This window comes from Hippopotamus amphibius, chromosome 15 (assembly GCF_030028045.1).
Source record: "Hippopotamus amphibius kiboko isolate mHipAmp2 chromosome 15, mHipAmp2.hap2, whole genome shotgun sequence".
In the NCBI taxonomy this organism is placed as follows: Eukaryota; Metazoa; Chordata; class Mammalia; order Artiodactyla; family Hippopotamidae; genus Hippopotamus; species Hippopotamus amphibius.
This window is the reverse complement of record NC_080200.1, coordinates 21,137,501-21,158,074: the sequence shown is the minus strand read 5'-3', so window position 1 is coordinate 21,158,074 and position 20,574 is coordinate 21,137,501. Positions and strand designations below refer to the sequence as shown.

The following is a 20,574-nucleotide window of genomic DNA, read 5'->3' as shown; positions in this document are numbered from 1 at the left end:
GATGACACTTGGTAGATTATTTTTCCCCTCAGGGTTCCAATCACTTGACCCTACTCAGAGTGGGAGAGAATAGGAGATAAGGGAGAGTTTCTTCTAAGGCTTATCTACTACAGGAAAGGAATATAGTGGCAGGTGATGGGGATACAAAGATAACTCCAGTGGGCACTGTTCCAACCATTTTACAACTAATCCAACTTCACAACAACCCATGACATGTGTGCTACTATCCTGTTTATGTTGCAGATGGGGAAACTGCAGCATAGGGATGTTAAGAAACTAATCCAAAGTCATACAGACCGTCCGTGACAAAGTTGGGGTCTGAACACAGCCTGGTGCCAGCCTCAGGAGAAGATATCTCCTTCAGGAGATTATGCTTGGGCAGAAACCTGAAGGTTAATTAGCAATTATATCCAGGTGAAGCGGTGAGATGAAAGCCTTCTGGGTGAGTAAACAACATGCCCCAAACATAGAGGCAAAAGCTTGGCATGTGTCAGACTTTCATTTCAGGTGAATGGTACTGGTGGCTGAAAGATGAACTGAAATGAGGGCAAGTGACCATTCAGGAAAATTTTTGTCCATTTGGAAGTTGTTGGGGTCAGATGTAGGCTGGAAGGAACAGAGATGGAGAAGTCCTTGATTTGAGGAGATAAAATTATCAGCAGAACTTGACGGTAGCAATTTCTTGTTTCATTTATTTACTCAGCAGATATGTAGGGAGTACTTACTGTATGTTCAACACTATGATTGAGGAGCTGTGTATACAATGTTGAATAGAACATTCTTGTTCTGTGGGACTTACAGTTCAAGCTCGGGCCCAGAGAGGGAAAGGAAGGGATCCAGGGTTCATTGATGTTTCCATTCAGGCAGGTGGAGTGCCTCAAACTGAAGTGACCAATTTTTTTATTTTTATTTTTTTAGGTTTTTTTTTTAAGCTCTTTATTGCAATATAATTGCTTTACACTCTTGTACCAGTTTTTGAGGTACACCAAAGTGAATCATCTGTATTTATACATATATCCCTATATCCCCTCCTTCCTGTGACTCCCTCCCTCCCTCCCTGTCCTGGCCCTCTAAGGCATCACCCATCATTGAGTTGATCTCCCTTTGTTATACAGCAACTTCCCACTAGCTATCTCTTTTACAGTTGGTATTGTATATATGTCTACGCTACTCTCCAAAGTGACCAATTATTGATGGGTGCAGTGACTCCAGTGGGTCTTGAACAGCTTATTGAAGTAAAACAGAACATATCAGAGTGATTTGAATGCCTTAAGGGAAAGAACAATTTCCCCCAATTTTCTGTCATATGCAAGTCTGTATTGGATCGATATGTGCAATGTGCTTCCTATTGAAGGTCAAGTTAAAAAAGAAAAAGCAAACCTTGTAAACCTTGGGTGAAAAATAACCACGTCTATAACTCTAAACCCTTTGAAGGAACGATCATGCCTAACTCATTTTGTTGTTGTTGTTCCTATAACATGGATAGATGAAAGTGGATGGATGGGTTATGCATGCATATGATAGATGGATGAAGAGATAGAGGGATGGATGAAAAATGAATGGTTACTTGGGTGCGTGGATGCATAAATGCATGGTGAGTGGATGATGAATGGAAGTATTATAGATGGAGGTGAAAAGACTCACAAAGTCAGTGTAGGGCATGCTGAGTCTGAGGCGCCTGAGGGCAGGCAGCAAGACACAGGCGAAACAATCTGAGGAGTGTTGACTTAAAGAAAATGCACAACGTGAGAGTTTCAAGTTTTATTTGGGGCAAAATGAGGACTGCAGCCCGGGAGACAGCATCCCAGATAGCTCTGAGAAACCATTCCAAAGAGGTAGGGGGGAAGATCAGTACAGACATGGTTTTGGCAAAAGGGAAAAACATGCAATCAGGCACGTATTGTTTACAGAAGGTTTCTGCTAGTCTGGTGCTGGTTACTGCTAGTCATGAGGAACAGTTGTCACCACGAAGGATTTTACTGTTCTTCTAGATATGATGAGGTATAAGAATTGGACTCATAAAGTTGGCTCCTGAAAATATCTGACTACCTAAGGACTTGTCCTGCCAGTTTTTCGCAGAGGACAGAGTGCCTGTTTCAGCTCTCCACCCTGAACACCATTCAGTGCCTGTTAAAAATCAGCTTCAGCAGCACATGATTTAATCTTTATAGAGATGGATGGCAAATGCCAATGGCAAGTGCCAATTATCCTTCACAGGAGGAAAGTTGGAAGCACCCAAGTCTTCACGAGAAATTCTTTGATCTCACAGCCACCCAACTGCACAGCAGCTCAGTCTCGCCTGGTTCCTACAGGCCACGCCCCCCAGCGCTACAGCCCGTTAGGCGGAGTCCTCCCTACCACAAAGGCCAATGGGTAGAAGGGCCGGAAGTTCACGAGAGCACCAGAGGTCAGCCCCTGCGCTCCCGATCTTTTTGGGTTGATCGGGACGGCTTTCCTGAGCGGCTGCTGGACCCTCTGGGTCTGATGGTTGGAGCGCTCGGTGGCTTAAGTCGATTCTCTCGCCTCCTCCGTCGGTTCTGACTAGGTCGTTTTTTTTTTTAATCTGGGGCGGCTGGATGGGCGGCAGGGAAAGTGTTTCCGGGGGCACCATAGAGACGTGGCCCTCCGCCCGCCTAGCCCGCCCTCTCCCGAGTGTGGGTTAGCGCGCCTACATCCTTTTAGGTCGCTGAGGGGCAGGGAGGAGAGTGCTGGCTGCTTAGGAGGGCGCCGCCGCGTCAGGCAAACCGGAGGGACCTGAGTTTGCACGCTGGGTCTGGGAGGGGAGTGGGGGCCGCAGCCTGGTTCTGCCCCCACTGCCTTCCGAGGGCGGCTGTGAGTTCGGGCTTGGGGCTCTCGCGGCTAAAGCTGGGGAGAGTATGAGAGAGGGGAGCAAGTCTTCTCTGAGGGCCCCAGGAGGGAGAGCAGGGTGGAGGACACCAGCGTAGCTTGGCGGCAGGCCTGCAGGTGCGTCCCCCGCTCCTCAGCTCTGAGGGGACACATCCACACCATCTGGCATCGCGTTAAGAGGGCTGGCCCTGCCACTACTCTCAACCCCTTGCAGACACTTCAGGAGGAAGCGGTGTGTCCCATCTGCCTTGATTACTTCAAGGATCCCGTGTCCATGAGTTGCGGGCATAATTTCTGCCGAGGGTGTGTGACGCAGCTGTGGGGCAAAGATGAGGAAGACGGGGAAGAAGAGGAAGATGAATGGCAGGAGGACGACGAGGCAGTGGGGGCCATCGGTGGACGGGACAATTCCATTCGAGAGGTTTTATATCAGGGGAATGCTGACGAGTTGTTTTTCCAGGACCAAGAGGATGATGAAATCTGGGACGGTGACGTAAGGGATTGGGACAACATGGATTATGTGTGGGACCAGGAGGAGGAAGAGGAGGAAGATACGGACTATTACCTGGGAGGCTTGAGACACGACCTGAGAATTGACGTCTACCCGGAAGAAGAGATAGTGGAAGAATACGATGAGGACGACGATGAGCTGTATCCTGACACTCACCTGCCTCCTCCTCAGCAGTTCACCTGCCCCCAATGCCGAAAGAGCTTTACGCGTCGCAGCTTTCGTCCCAACTTGCAGCTGGCCAACATGGTCCAGATAATCAGCCAGATGTGCCCCACTCCTAATCGAGGGAGTCGGGGGAATGATCAGGGGATCTGCTCCAAACATCAAAAGGCTCTGAAACTCTTCTGTGAGGTGGACAAAGAGGCCATCTGTGTGGTATGTCGAGAATCCAGGAGCCACAAACTGCACAGTGTGGTGCCATTGGATGAAGCGGTACATGAGTACAAGGTGAGCAGCAGGAGGGAATGTGGGGATTTTAAGGGAGCGGAGGAAAAATCAGGGGAGCTGGATACTTGATAGTTGAGCCTCTCTTTTTTGTGAGGGATGGGGCACAGGGTGGAGGGAGATGGGCATATGTGGCCGAAGGAGACACTGGCTGAGGCTGACTGGCTTCCGCAGAGCAAACTGAGTAAAGACAAAGAGAGTAACTGGGAGCTGACCACTGTTGTTACTCCCTTTCAGTCTACCCAAGTATAAGGGGGTATAAGTGACAGAACACCTCCCCCACCCCCAGTACTTAAATTTCCCTCTGATGTGAGTCCTGAATCTATACCTGACCAAGACTCCAGGACCCTTAATACATAGGAATGGAAAGCCACAGTACTTGTAGATAATAGACATTTAGGACATCAGCACAAGCAGTGTCAAAACGGAGGACTAATATTGGTTAGACCAAAAGGCCAGGTGTGATTCCTGGACTAATAAGATCAACTGGACACACCAAAGTCTGGGGTTGCTTCCCCACCTTCAGTAGGGCCCATTTTTCCTGTAGAGAAAGGCAGAGAACATAAACATCTTTGATGGATCAGAATATACCTCATGTCCTGATCACTTTCCTTACCTGGTATTTTATCACAGTGGAAGAAGTTAAGGATTTAGAATCAGATGACCTGGCTCTGCAACTTACTGTCTAATCTTGGGCAAATCTCAGCCTCTTAGCTTTACTTTTCCCCTAGGCTTGTTAGGATTAACAGAGATCATATATGTGAAACTATTTTATAAGCTATAAAGCACTGAGCAGATGTTTCTTTAATTTGACTTTCCTCTAGTTTCCTTTAATTTCTTTGGGTTCTGATTTGGTTAATACCTTGCTTTCTAGGCCTGATCTAAGTATTAGAGAATTGTCTCAGTGACAGCATGGATACTGTTTAAAAGCCTAGCAGTACCCAAGGAAGGAATTGATTGTCTTCAGGTTCATAAAAGTCTTATAATCAATAGCAGCTGCTCACGTTTCAGTAGTGCTTTACAGTTTATAAAATGTATTTCCTCATATTACCCTACAGCAGTGATTTTCAAACCGTGGGTTTTGACCAGTTAGTGGGTCTTAAAATAAATGGGTCATGCCCAGCATTATTTTTAAATGAAACAGAGGAGAAAATATCAGAGTGCATGGGAACATAGTAAGGGTAAGTACTGTTTTATGAAACTTTTAAATTATATGCACATAGGTGTACACTTCATCTCAAAATGGATTGCTTACTCTGGGTTGCAGTCAAAACACAAACAGAACACTGCTCTACAGGCATTATATTATTAGGTATTATCACTACCCCCGTTTCACAGTAACTACTGTTAAGTGCACAGTTAAGACACAGATCTTCACTACAAACCCCTGCTAATTCCATCATATTAATATGATTTAAGGATAAACCCTAGTACCATGCTTTCCTCCCAGTTAATTAAGTTTGCCTATAGAAGAAACTATGTCCTGTATTTTTTGATTTTAGTATATTGAAGCTGACGAAAGGAGATAACCTTTCATTCTTCTGCTAGGATTTTCTAAAAAGGATTTTGAAACCAAAGGATTTTTGAAACCAAAATTTTAATTGAAAGACAATTTAGACAAGAGAAAAGAGGTCATCTCTTCAGGGGAGGCCAGCTAATGCTCATTTGAAACCTCAGAAGTTACTTATAAAGCACATTAGTAAGTATAAACAGCAAAACCAAGTTAAACAAATTGGAGATAATCCTTTTCAAAATATTATATTGAAAATAAAATAAAATTTTATTTTATTTTCAAACATACACCAGAACTTAAGTTGATGGTGTTACCAAACATAGGAACTACATTGAAGACATAAAAATTGTGTAGGCTGTGTGTAAAGTGATAGTAACTGACATATTTTTTCATTCTTTAGAGTTTATAGCATGATTTAGAATTTTACTATACAAAACTCTCACAATAATAGTTACTATTTTTGTATAATGGTTTATTTAATATGCTATATATTAGCTACCACACAGTTCTGGTTACATTAAATTCTCTCTTAGCTACTAATTCAACAAAATTTTAATCTACTTTGCAGGTGATCAAGCTTTTTTAGTTTTAGGGGTTATAAGCAGGGAGTTGTTACTCATAGACTCAAGGAATAGGTCAGTGATGTTCAGGAATAGGAAAGAAAGGCATTCTCTCCCCCTCCCTTCACACATTATATCAGCATTGCAGGGTATGGGGAGAGTTATCATTTATAAAATCACAGTATTGTAATGTTAAAAAGAAAAAATACTTAATTTTTCATAATATAAGAAATAAGTTGGAAAGAACTCCTTGGCTGGTGGGAATACAAAGACGAGCAAGAGCATTCAGAGTAAGGCCTATAATCAATGAGGTGTATAACTAATTGGAAACCCAGAGATGTTTGTTGTGGATATGGTCCCATTTAAACTGCTATTCCTTAAAGTTTAATTTTGTATAAGAAAATACGTTTTAGCTCTGAAAAGCTTACTTATTTAATCTTCCATTTTGTCCATCCCATGAGTTAGAGTTCATCTTGACTCTTAAAGCTAGAATCAGAGGATTATGAAAGTAATATCATTTAGATTAACCAAAGGCACCATTAAATGGGGTCAAGTTTTAGGCGACAGACAGGTGTATAAAAAGAAAATGAACAGAAATTTCACTTGTTGAGGCCCAGCCATAACTGGATGCCTGTATTGCCCTGCTACCCATCCACCGTTGATAAAATCATTCATCACTCTGCAAGAGGGACCAGATGCTTCCATCATCAGTACTCCTTGTTTTTCTGTTTTCTCCTTTGAGGTAGCTAAAGATGGCAGCCAGAAAATTTTTTGAGGCTTTTATCAAGTACATATTCATGTATGATGCAGAAGATAGGGTCAGCTTCTTCAGTTGAGTTATCTGAAAGTGTTGGGCAGTGACACAGGCCAAACACTATTAAAGTTATGCCACTGAAAACAGTGGAGTATTCTGCAAAGCACAATTCTCTGCCGTTTTAAGATTGGACAGTATTACAATATTAAAAGGAATCTTCAAAGGCCATGAAAGTTAATATTAAATAGCCCTTTTAACTGCAAAGGAGAAAAAAATGGAGAAACTTGTGAAACCTTGCACTCCGAGTGCTGCCACAACTTTGAGAGGAAATTGAGGAATTCCGGAATTTCTTCATCGACTTCTGCATCTGAACTCTGAATTCAGTGACTAAGCATATCAAACGTCAGGTTTTTAAAAAAAAATAAACAGCTCATCCTTCTTTCCTATTCATTGAGATTAATCTACTGAAGAAGAAAATTGTGCTTTGCTTCTGTTCAGAATAAGGCTTTAAAAACTGTGGATGTGCTTTTTTCACTAAGCCTAGCACTAAAGACAATATTTTTGAAGTTGTATGAAATGAACTTAGTTGGAAGAAAAAAATTATAGGAGTATATGTTGGTGGTGCTATAGCAATGGCATGTTTTAGATCTGGGTCTTTGTCAAAAATAGAAGAAAACTGGCATTCAAGATGTACTGCAGCAATCACAAGCATCGACTTCCATCAGTCTGCCCATAATCTACTGGAAATCTTAAGCCTGGCTGTCAGCATAACTGTTGTGAAAAATAGTACATTTGAACCCAGTTTGCCTTAGTTTTCAAAGATCTGAATGCTGTTCAGAGTGTTTTCGGTCACATACTGAGGTTCCTTGGTTGTCAAAGAACTTAGTTCAGCTGAATTTACGGACAGAACAAATGATTTGGGGACACCAATGATAAAGAATCTGTACTTTAAAACTTCACAAATTAAAACTTCAAGCAGAATTTAACACACTGAAGCTTAAAATACGTTGACCCTGAAATGTCAAGGGGCAAACACCAACATCACTGCTCCTTATGAAATACCTTAAGCACTTGCCAAAAATCTAGCTACAGATAGCAAACTCATGCTAAAAAAAAATGGTCTTAATTTTCTTGACCAATCTTTTGAGAACCAGACACATGAATGTTATTTCCAGGGAAAAAAAAGAAAGAAAATCTAAAACTATTTTGGGTGATGTGTTCTTGACCTTGCTCTTGAAATCTACCTGCAGTAGCTTTTGGGAAGAATGTTTCACACTGATGTTCAGTCTTCACTGGAAGAACTTCAGGAGTTTGTGGAACTCAAAGTCTGATTGTTTTGACTAGAAACTTTCAGACGTTAATCCATTTGTTATACCATTTTCTCTTTATATCAAAAGCTTTTTTTTTTTTGGTATAACTGTGGGAGAAAACACTACAAGAGCGTTGTCAAAGCAGCTTGTGTTTTATTTTATCTTCTACCCCATCCAGGAAAGAAAAGTTAAGGCTAAACAGTGACATGGTTATTACATCATCTGAATAAATTTTTGCCTCCTAAAATTACCATTGTTTTGATTAATTTTAGTTATGAAACTTTAAATTTTGATATTTTAAATAACACTGAAGGAGGGAGAATTTGAGATGTTAAGGTATATGCAAAGTAAAGGTGTGGGTTACAAAAACATTGAGAAAAACTGATATATATATCCATATCTACCATATGCTCATCTGTTTATTGAATGTCTTCCCTACTAGGTTCAGCTGTTGGCTGCTGTATCACAAGTCAGACTGTTTAAACTTGCTCCTCTCTACTCCTGTGGCTATACCCTGGACCTCATCCACACACAGACGTGCTACGTATCTGAAACCCTCAACTCCAATTGCGCCGTGACCTTAGCTAGTGCAGTTAAACATTCTAGAGCAGTTAAACACACTCCAGTAATACCTGCCCTTCATCTTTATGGAAGCCACTGTTCCACTGATTCCTAATTTTTTTCTTTCCCAACTTATAGATACTTGCTAGCCTCACTTACTACCCTTCTGACCCTGGAGCTCATGATTAGTCTTGGCACAAAGAACTGATCCAAGTTGTGGTCTAGACCAGGGTTTCTCAACCTCAGCACTCTTGACATTTTGAGTGAGATAATTCTTTGCTCTGGGGGATGGGGGATGTCCTGTGCATTCAAGGATGCTTAGTAGCATCCATGGACTCTACCCACTAGAAGTATGTAGCACTCCCCACCAGTTTTGACAACCCCAAATGTCTCCAGATCTTGCCAAATGTCTTGGGCGGGGGTGCAAAAGCATCCCTGGTTGAGAATCTCTTGCCTAGTTTCAGGGAAAAGTGGTCATATCTACAGACATGCCGTTACTAGCCTCACTTAGGCCCTATAGCCAGTGCCTGGCACAGGTGTTCAAAAGTCTTCAGTGGAAGAATAGCCTCACCTAGCTGGAATTTTATTAAATGTCGCCTTAGCATCAGTGGATTAATTGATATGACCCCCTGCTTCTCCCAGGTCTTGGCATACAGGTGGCAGGGTCAAGAGGCCTTTTTTAAACATTAGAGCTGCCTATATCACTGCCATCAAAGACTAAGATAAAGCAGTATATGAAATTAAGATCTAGAAATAATGAGTAAGAAAAGGCAATCATTTCAGCTATTCCTTAGTTTCAACAGGGCCACACAACAGTTGTTTGTTTTGTTTTTTTAAGTATTATCCACAACTTACACATAAGACCAGAGCCTCTCTGTTCCTGTCAGAGTGGGAGTGACCTTAGACTGATATATTTATATAGCATCAGCCCTTAAAGCACCTTCTTAAAACCTAAGGCTCCTCTGCCATTGACCATCAACCTCTGGCCCCTATGCCATGCCTCCTGAAACCTTTATAGCAGTGGTCCCCAACCTTTTTAGCACCAGGGACCGGTTTCATGAAAAGACAGTTTTTCCACAGGGGGTGGCGTGGGGAATATGGTTCAGGCGGTAATAAGATCGATGGGGAGCAGCAGATGAAGCTTCGCACATTCGCCCACTTCTCACCTCCTGCCGGACAGCCCACTTCCTAATAGGCCGAGGGCCGGGGCTCAGGGACCCTTGCTTTATAAGACCTATAGATTCTATGCTGTTTGCCACCCCTAATCCCTTACTGCCTTTGAAAGCTATGCTGTAACAGTGAAGTGATCACAAATATTTATTGACTGATAAAATGGGAATACAAAAAGGGGGAGACAGGGACACTAGCCCTCTATACCAGCTCTAAAAGGACTTTGTGCAATGATGGAAGTGTTCTAAATCTGTGCTATGCAATATAGTACAGTTACCCCTGGCGACATAGGACTTTTGAGCTCTTGAAATGTGGCTAGTGCAACTCAGGAACTGTATTTTCCATTGTATTTAGTTTTAATTTTAAATACTTATATATGGCTAATGGCTATCAAATCATGTTGAACTATACAGTTCTGCACAAAAAAGGCAGGTTGAATTCTGGTCCTCCCAAGGACCCTCAGGAGTAGTAAAGTCCACAGGGAAGATGAAAAGGAGAAGTAAGACAACTTCCTTTTCTTTGTTTTTGTTTTTTTAAATCTGACCAAAATGGCCTTAAGCCAGTTATACTTGTGATCCATGTGGATCACATGTGGGAGATGTGACAGGGGAGAACTCTAATGAAAAGTAGGTGAAAAACAAACTATTACCCCCCTTTCCAAAAAGAGCTGGGGCTAGAACCTCAAAACAGGAGGGGTATAAGTATAAATAAGGTTTTATTTGGTGCCCTGACTTTTTGAAAATGGGATGAGGGGCAGAACCTAGTATTAAAACAGATAAGTAGGTTCTTCCCTTTCTCGTTTCACACTAAATTGTGACAGAAGGTGGTGAGGCAGTCTTGGAGTCCTGGAAGGGAAAGCAGTTTGTGCAGGCAGTGTTCATAAAAGAAGACAAAGTGAGAGGTTCTAAGAATAACAGGGCTGAAGAGGAGATTGTGAGAGCTAAAGGTAGTAATAAATTTAACTCTTAATGATAGTGTTTGCCCACAAAACAGAATCCTCAGAGGTACAGTATGAGAATCTTGGGCTCATCTGCGCATGAGGGAAGTATAGGAGGAAATGCCACAAGGCTTCTGTTACCAGGAGACCTGCTACTCTTCTCCCCAACTCTCCCCCTTTCCAAAGAAGGGAGAAAATGGATACCTCAGGGATTTGAATTAGAAACAGCCTAAACAACAGGGAGGCTCATTCCTCCATATCTCACTAGCTGAGGTTCATGCTTAGGCCTTCCTTGCTTTTTCCGCATCCTAAAGGATTCAGATCTAGAGTTGGTCAGAGCCTTCTGGTAGACAATTCCACCTGGCATCAGGCAGGGTCCCTGCAAAGATAAGGGGGATCCAGGTGGCCTGCAAGAGGATTCCTGAAGGTCACACCCCCTTTTTGTCTGCCATTTCCTAAAATCCCTGCTCTCCCTCTATAGCAAAGATGGAATTTCTAAGCAGGCTCTGGCTCTTTAACCCAAGTGTGAGCAGGAAAGTGTTATGAGGGCTGAGGGCTGTCTCCTCAGCCCTCATATCTTGTAGTAAGCTAGCTAGCCTCAACGTTCCATTTCAACATAATCTCTTAACCCTGGTTCACATGAAATCCTCTTCCTGGTAAAAAGCTGACAGCAGGCACCCTGGGTCACCTTTTGTTTCTCCCTACCACCTACAGCTCCTTTAAATCCTTTAACAAGGCAAGAAGCTTGCCTTCTGTTGGCATTTCTTATAGTCCTACCTGGAATACAGCCACCTGCCAGATCATGCCCATTTTCACAGCCTCTGACTCTGCACATCTGCTAAAGCACCCAGGGCCTGGGGAATCCCACAGTCCATCTCTCAGGGAAGACCTAATAAAATGCCTTAGCAGCTTTCTGGGCGACTGTTAGACCTCAGATTTCTGCCTAAGATGGACAAGGAATCTTTTCCAAGAGACATTAGAAAATGGCATATGATTTCTAAGATCTGTTCCCAGCATTGATTTAATGCCACATCTCCACCTCTCACTAGGAAGAATGGAACAGAACCTATCATTATAGTCTCACGTTTCCTTGTCTCCAGCCTTTTTGAACTTTAAATCTTTAGGCCTCAATCATTAAATAGCTTCTGCATACAGAACCCGACTCTAAACCCTGGAGTGAATGAAGCAGGGTAGAGATGGATCGGAAGAGATGTTCAACCCCTCACTGATATTATGGCCTTTGGTAAGTCCTCTGTTCCTTCCTTTGTAAGACTCTCATGATCCTGTAGGAGACCCTCCTGTCCAGCTTCTGAACTCTACTTGTTTCTAGTCTTACTCCTCCAACCTAGCCTTCACTTTGACAACAAATGCCTTTCAGTAAAATCAAGGCTAGGCAGGAGAGGGATGAGATAATCCTAAAGAGACTGTCCTGGGCTTCAGGACAAAATCACTAGGGTTCCCTGCCCACCTTGAGCTTCATTATACCTTCCCTCTTGAAACCATCACTCCCAAACTTGCGCCTGCAAACCACTTGCACACCTTCTCCCCTAAACTGGCCCCTATGCCTGGAACACCCTCCTACTTCCCTCTAACTACTCAGCCTATGAGACTAGCCACCAAGATTAGAATCTTCCACATGTCAAACCTTCTACAAGGCGCTGGGAATGCAACATGTAAGCAGAAACAGCCTAGTTCATGTCCTTAGGGTACTCACAGGAGAGGCTGGTGGAATTGAAATGAGACCCACACACTGCACCACCATGACATCATAAAATAAAGGAGCCTGACCTACATCTGAGGGTCACAGAGGGCTTCCCAGATGTGGCAACCAGAGCTGACACCTGAAGGAAGCTTAGATTTAACTAAGAAAAGGAGGTGACATGGTGGGCCTTCCAGGCAGAAGAACAATGTGTGTTCTGTGTGGGAGAGAACTGATGAGTTGGAGGAGCAAAGCAGGGCCAATGCAGTCACGGCATCAGAGTATGGGGCGTGCCAGAGCCAACCACACTGAATCTGCAGAAGGACAGGAAAACAAAGGGAAGCCAACTGCCCAGGGCTGACAGTCAGCAGGCCCTCTGGTCCTGGCCACACACTTTCCCCTCTGTCCCTCACCCACCACATACAAAAGCCCTCACCTCAGCATTCAAGGGAAGACCTCGCTCACCTCTTGAATGCTGGCAGGAGGGGAATGGAGGCCTCTGCTTCTAGAGGTCATGGGCCTCTGGCAAGAAGCCTGAGGGGCTCTTTCTAGCTGTGTGGGTCCTGGGGGCTCCCTTCAGAAAAGGAATGGTGAGACAGACTTCCTTAGAAGAGCCTCTCCAATTTCTTGTGTGGGATTGTTACCTTGTGTGGAATGGAGGTAGTGTCCGCAGAGACAGGGGAAAGATGGGGCAGCCCAGGGACTCAGACAATAAGTGGGTGAGACAACACTAAACTTGGGACCAGGACCAGTTCTGCCTCCAGGGCGTGGGTGGCCTGGAGAAGTGGGAAGATGGCTTGGAGGAGAGCTGAGTCTTCTCCAAAGGTCAGGTGAGAGCCTCTAGCAGGCTTCCACCTCCCTGAGGTTGGAGAAAAGATGCCCTGGGTGAGAAGAAAGAGGCCTGGAGGCCGGCCCAATCTGGCTGCGGTAGTTAGGCTTTGCTGTGAAAGATGCAGCTGATTCTCAAACTATCCACCAGTTGAGGGACATCACTCTGCTGGAAGGGGCCAGGTTCTCTGCTAACCAACAGTTAACCTACAGATTCCTACTCGAGAGGAGTGAGGAGTCCAGGTGGACCCCTAACTGTGGCCAAGTGAGGGCTCATATGCCTAGCAGGGAGCCACAGAGCACCCTTGAGGGAAGAGGACATGGATGGGGCTCAACTGCTGCTGGGGCTGGGTGGGAAACACCACTCCACCCCCACCCCTACCAGAGCTACCAGTGAAGAGGTCCCCAGCATCCCCAGGGTTGGGGTAAGGCCTTCGGCTCAAGACTGTCCTTCAGTGGCATTGTGGCCTGCCAGTCTACCCTCCAAGAGAGGAGAGGCTGGGTGGTGGTTGGAGGAAGTGGAAAACCTGAATCCTGCAGGATCTCTGATCGATGGAGAAGTCCACTACATCCCATTTCTCTCTCTCCTCCACTGGCATCGCCAGCTTAGTCCTGGTGGGTTCCAGGCAAAACCCAAATCCCCACCTTGGCCCCATAGGAGAGGCACTGTCAGAATCTCAAGAGCAGAGACAAATGTGGGGATAAGCCTGTGGGTTGGGAAAGTTACCTTTATGGGTCTTGGCCCGGAGGCAGGCAGAGGTGAGCTTGGGAACCCAGGAAGGCAGGGCTTATCTGGGAGGCTTCTGGAGAAGAGCCTAGTGTACAGAAAGGTCGCATCTTTGAGCCAGCATGAGGGACTTGGCAGTCTCCTTTTAACCTGGTCTCCTGGCACCCTACGTCAGGGATGTGGGTTCCACAGGGGCACCCTGGGCAAAGTTCAAGAAACAGAGAGCTGAGTGAGGTTTCCCCAGGAGAAAAAAATGTAAAATAATGTGATTGAGTGATGGTGTCTTTGGAGAGTGGAGGTAGGAGAAGGAGGAGCCAGTGTTCTTGAGGACAGAGAGATTTTGTGCAACACATCTCACATTCCACACCAAGGTGACCGGAGAATCACTCATCTCTCCACTGTGCTGAGTGCCCAGGAGGCGCAGGCATGGTCCAAGTCGTGGGCAGCGAACTGGATACTGGGGTGGGTATATGCAAGGGTCTCCCACAAACAACCACAGGAGAAACAAAACACTTGGGTGGGGGTGGGGGGTAGAGGTCAGTGTTGGAAAAGAGACAGGACAGCCAGCTGGGGGCGCCAGGGAGCCAGGTGATGTACAAACCTGGGATCCTTGGAGGATAGTAGTTAAGCTAAGAGGAGCACAGCCAACACTGTGCCTGAAGAGCCCAACGTGGCTGTGGAGGAAGGCAGGGGTCTGCAAGGCACCAGGAGAGTAGCTGCTCTCAAGGAACAGATTCTGGCCTTCTTCGCACACCTGAGAGGCCATAGCCCACAGCAGCTTTGCCATTGTCCATCGCCTTCCTTCCTTGTAGAAGGCCTGCTAGAAGGCCTAGCATGGCTTTCCAACGTTCTTCCCCCAGGCTGCGAGGCCCTCTGTCAACTGCCCCGAACTCCATCTCATTTTTTGGTCCCCAGGGTCTCCAACGCTCCAGCTCAGGACTTTTGCACTGACTCTTCCCTCCGATTGGAACATTATCCCCCCCACAAATCCATAGGGCTCTCTCCTACAGTCCTGCCTTTGTTAAAATCTCCCCCTCGAGCTCGCTTCTCCCCATTCCAATTTGCATCGGATGTAAACTCAAAAAACAAAAACAAACTGATACGTTTTATCCTGTTCATAGCTGTCTCCCCAAGACCTAAAATAGGGTCTGGTACCGAAGAGGTGCTCACTAAGTTGCGTGCATTTACTCTGCCAGACATTTTTCTGGGCGTTTTACCTATCTTAAATCATTTACTCTCCACACCATGTGAGGTAGGAATTATTATTCCCAATCTCATTTCACAGATGAGAAAATAAACTTAATACATGTTAGAAACAAAAAAAGAAATACTTGGGCACGCCTGGAGCCCCAGACCCACGGACCTTTCTGTTAACTGATTTGGCCCGAGCCCCGAAAAGTCAGAACCCCGTAGGTCCTTCCTCTTGGGGCCTTTCAGTTTCTGCCAGAGCTCTCCGCGCTCCTGCCCAGGCGGGAGCGGGGTAACTGTCCAGCAGCTCACAGACTGATTTTTCCTTCATCCCCGGTTTTCCGCTCCCTAACCTATGCCAGCCTTAGTTCTGGGTGGACTAAGTCTTTCCGGGCATGGACTTCCTCAACAACCACCAGAGCTTAAACCTCTTGAGAGAAGGGTTGTCCCCCGCGCATGGAAATCTGTTAGGGTTTACTAGTTCACCTTAGCACAGTTTATCTTTAAAATTTAATACCGTATTTTTCACATTGCCCACCGTTACTCACAGTTGCGCCCACAAAATTACGCTCCCTCTGCGTTGCCCTCCAAGCTACGAAGCGGAAAAGGCGGGCTTTGCGCCGTGCCACGTACGGGCAATGAAGATGCTAGGCGATCCTTACGGGTATGGGGCGGGCACTTCCTCTCTTCCGCTTGTTACATATCATGCCCCAACCATGAGGATCCTTTTTTAAATATTCGGGCGTGTTGGTTTCGGAATGTATTTGTACGGTGCTGCCAAATTATGTTGCACGACGGAGGTGACCATGAGGTCTTATTATTTTACCTCCTCCTGCGCACTGCACGGCGCGGCCAAATTAAGCAGAAGTGAATTGTGGGAGGGTGCCATTTTGCTCGAGAGGGCGGGTATTTCCGGTTCCGGCGTGGGGGCGCTTGTCCTTTTCCTCCTCAGGGCAGCGGCGGGAGCGGGTGTGTGAGTCGTCTCTTTGAGCTATCCAGTTCCATCCTCGTCGCTGCGGCGACACCCGCACCCGCCGCCACCATGACCGAACAGATGACCCTTCGTGGCACCCTCAAGGGCCACAACGGCTGGGTGACCCAGATCGCTACCACTCCCCAGTTCCCGGACATGATACTGTCCGCTTCTCGAGGTACAGGCAGGGGTGCGGGGTAGAGGATTGAGGGGTAGGGGACGTTGCGCGCGTCGCATGGCTGGGCCCGTGGGTCGTGAGGTGGGATGCGAGTTGACCCGTGCCTAGGTTTTCCCACTTTGCAGACTCCGAAACACAGATTGCTGCCGGGAGGGTTGCACGGTTGGGGGCTTTTTTAATATATGGCCCATCAACCCGCGTGTGTGGCTGTGTGCCCAGGAGCCTACGGGTCGGGCGGCGCGGTGATGATCGCAACATGCCATCTGAGTGGCCATGCTGAAATCCAGAGGCTGTTTCTGAGCTGCCGCCCTGCTCTCTGCTCGGTGGGAAGTGGGGGGGACTCCAAAGAAAACCTCGTGACTCCAGACTGATGGCTAGCCTGAGTCTGCCCATTCTGCTCTCGGTTTTTCTTATTCACTGTGTACCTGGCTGCGTTTGGAAACTTATCGTGCCTTGCGTTTGCGCCCACGCTATTTAAAAATAGGTTATCTGAGGCTAGTATCCTGTCTGGCACTTACTAGGAAAGCTTGTTGAGTGGAACACGTTTCAGCGATAGCATCCAATCCTGTAGTGCATGAAGTGACTTCTAATTCCAACACTTCTTGCAACTCTCAGCAGTAGGCTCTGGAGGCCCACAGCTAGTCTTCCCACACCTAGTGTGCTGTGTTCATGCATTAGATCTCAGACAAATAAATTGGTCTGGATCTCCGAAAGGGGCATCCATAACCTGGTAAAGTTCGGCACACCTGAGTTAAATTATCAGGGTACCACTTAGCTCTGCTTTACTCTTGAGACACCTGGACTTGGCTAGTAACTGCTCTCATGGCCTGTAGTTCCCCTATCCCTTAGAAGTCCTTAATTTATCTTGTGAGCCCACCAGTCACCTTGAGGCATTATCCAGTAGGTCAGATGGTGGGGCTGTGAGATTGCTCACTGGGTTTCCTGTTCTGTTTTACCTGTCCTTAGACAAGACCATCATTATGTGGAAGCTGACCAGAGATGAGACCAACTACGGTATCCCACAGCGTGCTCTCCGGGGTCACTCCCACTTTGTTAGCGACGTGGTCATCTCCTCAGATGGCCAGTTTGCCCTCTCAGGCTCCTGGGATGGAACCCTTCGCCTCTGGGATCTCACCACGCAAGTAGCTGCTCTGGGGCACTGGGGGAAAGCTGGGTAGAAATGACGTAGATACTATCTGGAAGTGGTTTCCCAGGGATGATTGGGTTTATTGTGAGGATAGCGTACCTGGAGAAGATAGTTGTGGTTGTTTGGCCTCCCTCCTTGTTGCTTTTAATTAGTTACACAGAATTGCTGAGGAGTGGTCTGGTTGAGCAGTTTTATCAGATATTGCACTTGGGAATAGGCAACAGTTTGAACATGCTTTATGTTGGGAGCTCAGTCTTTGGATTATTGGGCATAACTGAGGATCCTGGTGATGACAGATGACATTGTCGGCCAATCCCCACATGGGAGTGAGGACATGTCCTGCAATTCTGAAGGGATTCTCTGGCATATTCTCAGTCAAGGGCCTGCTGTTAACAAAACCATGTCCAGGATTGTTTGAGTGATGCAGCTCCATTGGGAGATGAACCAGGCAGGGAAACAGTCTGACTGGGGAGAATGTTTGCAAAATCTGTGTAGAGAGTAACCAAGTCTTCTCTTTCAGGGGCACCACCACACGCCGATTTGTAGGCCATACCAAGGATGTGTTGAGTGTGGCCTTCTCTTCTGACAACCGGCAGATTGTCTCTGGCTCACGGGATAAAACCATCAAGCTATGGAATACTCTGGGTGTTTGCAAATATACTGTCCAGGTAAAGTGAAGGGACATGTTGAACATTTTCTCCCACTTTTCTTAATGGTTCCTTTATATGGTGATTTCAAGCCTCATCTGAAACCTAAAAGGCTTCTGTCAGTCTTAAAGGTTTGGGTTCTGGAGGTGTGAATACAAGGCTGTTAGCATATATGCCACATAACTGAGGGGAGGGGTGGGGGTCTAGAGTTTCATGGGACAAGGCAGTTTCTCCCTTATTTCCTTTCCATCCTTTGCAGGATGAGAGCCACTCAGAGTGGGTGTCTTGCGTCCGCTTCTCGCCCAACAGCAGCAATCCCATTATTGTTTCCTGTGGCTGGGACAAGCTGGTCAAGGTGAGTTTTCAGCCAGGGTGTAAGGCCTTTACCAACCAGAATGTGTTCTCAGTGCCTCCTAGTTGGTCATAACTTTAATTTTGAAAACTTTGTCCCTCAGTTGACCATTTTCCTCTTGATATTTTCTCAGTACAGGCCATTAATTTTTGATATTTGGTATGAAGTAGCTAATTGAGAACTCAGAGTCCATTGTAAGGTGGTGACAAAGTGTGGTGCCATGCCTTTTATTTGACCTGAGCTCACTTGACCCTGGTGGATCCAGATTCTTCACCTGTGACCCACAATTTTAGGTATGGAACTTGGCAAATTGTAAGCTGAAGACTAATCACATCGGCCACACAGGCTACCTGAACACTGTGACCGTCTCTCCAGATGGATCCCTCTGTGCTTCTGGAGGCAAGGTATTCAGAGGCCAAGGGTCTCCTGCTCAAAGGGGGACAGTGTCTTAGAATACTTAAGAGAATGAGATAGGAATCCAAGAATAAATGTTTCTTAAGGGCATTCTGAAAATGACATAGATAAGGCATGTTCTTTAAAAGAGATTGTCTTCTGTGAGGCTGGTTTCTTAAAGCTGTTGATGAGATTACAATCCTGTGTTTTTGGAGCTTATCGTGATGCATTTTGAAGTTGTCAGACTTGATAGGTTTGTTGAGGTGTCAAGTATTATTAAAGGAAAAGCATACAGAGATAAGTGTTGGTAATTGAGAAATTAGCTTTTGGGAAGTTGTGGTACTGTGATAGGCCATTAAGAATTAAGGCAGAATCTTAGGATGGGTGGGATTAACATCTGGAAGAACTCACTTTGCCCTGACTTATGTTCCGTGTCTGCCCAGGATGGTCAGGCCATGTTGTGGGACCTCAATGAAGGCAAGCACCTTTACACGCTGGATGGTGGGGACATCATCAATGCCCTGTGCTTTAGTCCCAACCGCTACTGGCTCTGTGCTGCCACAGGCCCTAGCATCAAGATCTGGGTGAGTGTGGGCTACAATCAAGGCCCAATACCTTGCTCTGCAAACCCTGGCAGTGCTGTGATTTCCCAATATGTCGTCTCACTGCTGGGATTTGAACTTACTCCTGAACCATCACACTGTCAGTGGATACCTGAGAACAATGAGTTAAAACTTGGGACTGGGATTTGTGGTGGTGGGAGATCTTGGCCTACTAAAAACAGAAAAGACCAATTGTAGCAGTTTATTCAACCTCAGCGCAGTCGACACTTTGGTCCAGGTAATCCATTGTTGGAAGAGGCAGGCTTGTGCATTTTAGGATGTTTAACAGCATCCCAGGCCGCTACGCCCCACAAGATACCTGCGGCAAACAAAAATGCCTCTAGGCATTGCCGAGTGTTCCCAAGGGGGCAAGAAATCATTCTGTTGAGACTTACAGATTAAAGAGGCTTTTGAGAGGGGACCTCTCCCGTTTTTTTTTTTTAAACCATCAGTGGCATTAAAGTGCTAATAGTGTCCTTACCCTTGTTTTCCCCCTTCCCCAGGACTTGGAGGGCAAAATCATTGTAGATGAGCTGAAGCAAGAAGTTATCAGTACCAGCAGCAAGGCAGAGCCGCCCCAGTGTACCTCTCTGGCCTGGTCTGCTGATGGCCAGGTAAGTGGGTCTGTCCTCAGGTGATTCAGCTTTTAAACTTTTCTCGCTTTCTACTTATCAGCCAGGTACAAAACCAATGTCTTTGGCATAAGTAAAATAATTGCCAGGTTGATTGACAGGACCTGGTTAGCTGTGCCAGTGAACACACACACATTTTCATGTGTCAGTAGGAAGATTGTGATACAAGTGGCAGTGGTTATCTGTCTTCAGTTAAGACCTTGATTAACTTGACCAGTTTACAAACCTATGACTCCTTACTGCCAGCTGTTGCTTCCTCTAGGAATATAGTCACTGTTGAATGGTAGTTAGAGTGGGGATCTTAGAAGGGCCATCTTTGTTATACTAGTGAGACTAGAATTCCATGGCTCTGACTTACCTGTCATTTCTCCCTTGCAGACACTGTTTGCTGGCTACACGGACAACCTGGTGCGAGTGTGGCAGGTGACCATAGGCACCCGCTAGAAACATGACAGAGCTTTAAAAAATTTAAAAAAAAAAAACTGGTTTTCTGACTTTTATAGTGTGAGTGTCTTTCTCTTAAAACTTCCTGAAACTCATCAGGTTTTTGCAGCCTACACTGGATTGGGGCCTCGCTTAATAAGGTTTTGTATTTTTGTTT

The 20,574-nt window shown here is 45.8% G+C and overlaps 2 protein-coding genes, 1 long non-coding RNA gene and 2 other non-coding genes across 6 annotated transcripts in view; 4 read left to right on the top strand and 1 right to left on the bottom strand.

The window, feature by feature from the left end:
• Window positions 1-15,691, bottom strand: part of LOC130836685 (uncharacterized) — an 80,091-nt gene extending 64,400 nt beyond the window's left edge. Inside the window, exon 1 of the long non-coding RNA XR_009049211.1 lies at window positions 15,598-15,691. This is a non-coding gene — a long non-coding RNA (uncharacterized LOC130836685). The remainder of the gene's footprint in view (window positions 1-15,597) is intronic.
• On the top strand, window positions 2,556-15,612 carry TRIM52 (tripartite motif containing 52). Of its 2 annotated transcripts, none has more exons than XM_057709108.1 (2): window positions 2,556-3,805; window positions 6,622-8,362. In XM_057709108.1, the coding sequence occupies exons 1-2, from the start codon at window positions 3,122-3,124 to the stop codon at window positions 6,709-6,711; spliced, it is 774 nt and encodes a 257-aa protein (XP_057565091.1). In that variant the 5' UTR covers window positions 2,556-3,121; the 3' UTR covers window positions 6,712-8,362. The 2 variants fall into 2 exon arrangements, with proteins under 2 accessions (XP_057565091.1, XP_057565090.1); XM_057709107.1 differs by lacking the exon at window positions 6,622-8,362 and adding an exon at window positions 8,382-15,612 and having other exon boundaries at window positions 3,010-3,805.
• Window positions 15,692-16,045: 354 nt separating the features above from the next.
• RACK1 (receptor for activated C kinase 1) lies at window positions 16,046-20,469 on the top strand. Its single transcript, XM_057709102.1, has 8 exons — window positions 16,046-16,200; window positions 17,167-17,338; window positions 17,868-18,015; window positions 18,254-18,349; window positions 18,640-18,750; window positions 19,183-19,323; window positions 19,845-19,955; window positions 20,352-20,469. Exons 1-8 carry the CDS (start codon window positions 16,092-16,094, stop codon window positions 20,415-20,417), a joined length of 954 nt encoding a protein of 317 aa, XP_057565085.1. The 5' UTR covers window positions 16,046-16,091; the 3' UTR covers window positions 20,418-20,469.
• Window positions 16,437-16,504, top strand: LOC130837612 (small nucleolar RNA SNORD95). The gene has a single exon (XR_009049377.1). It is a non-coding gene; the product is annotated as a small nucleolar RNA SNORD95 (small nucleolar RNA).
• LOC130837608 (small nucleolar RNA SNORD96 family) lies at window positions 17,627-17,705 on the top strand. The gene has a single exon (XR_009049374.1). It is a non-coding gene; the product is annotated as a small nucleolar RNA SNORD96 family (small nucleolar RNA).
• Window positions 20,470-20,574: the final 105 nt, after the last annotated feature.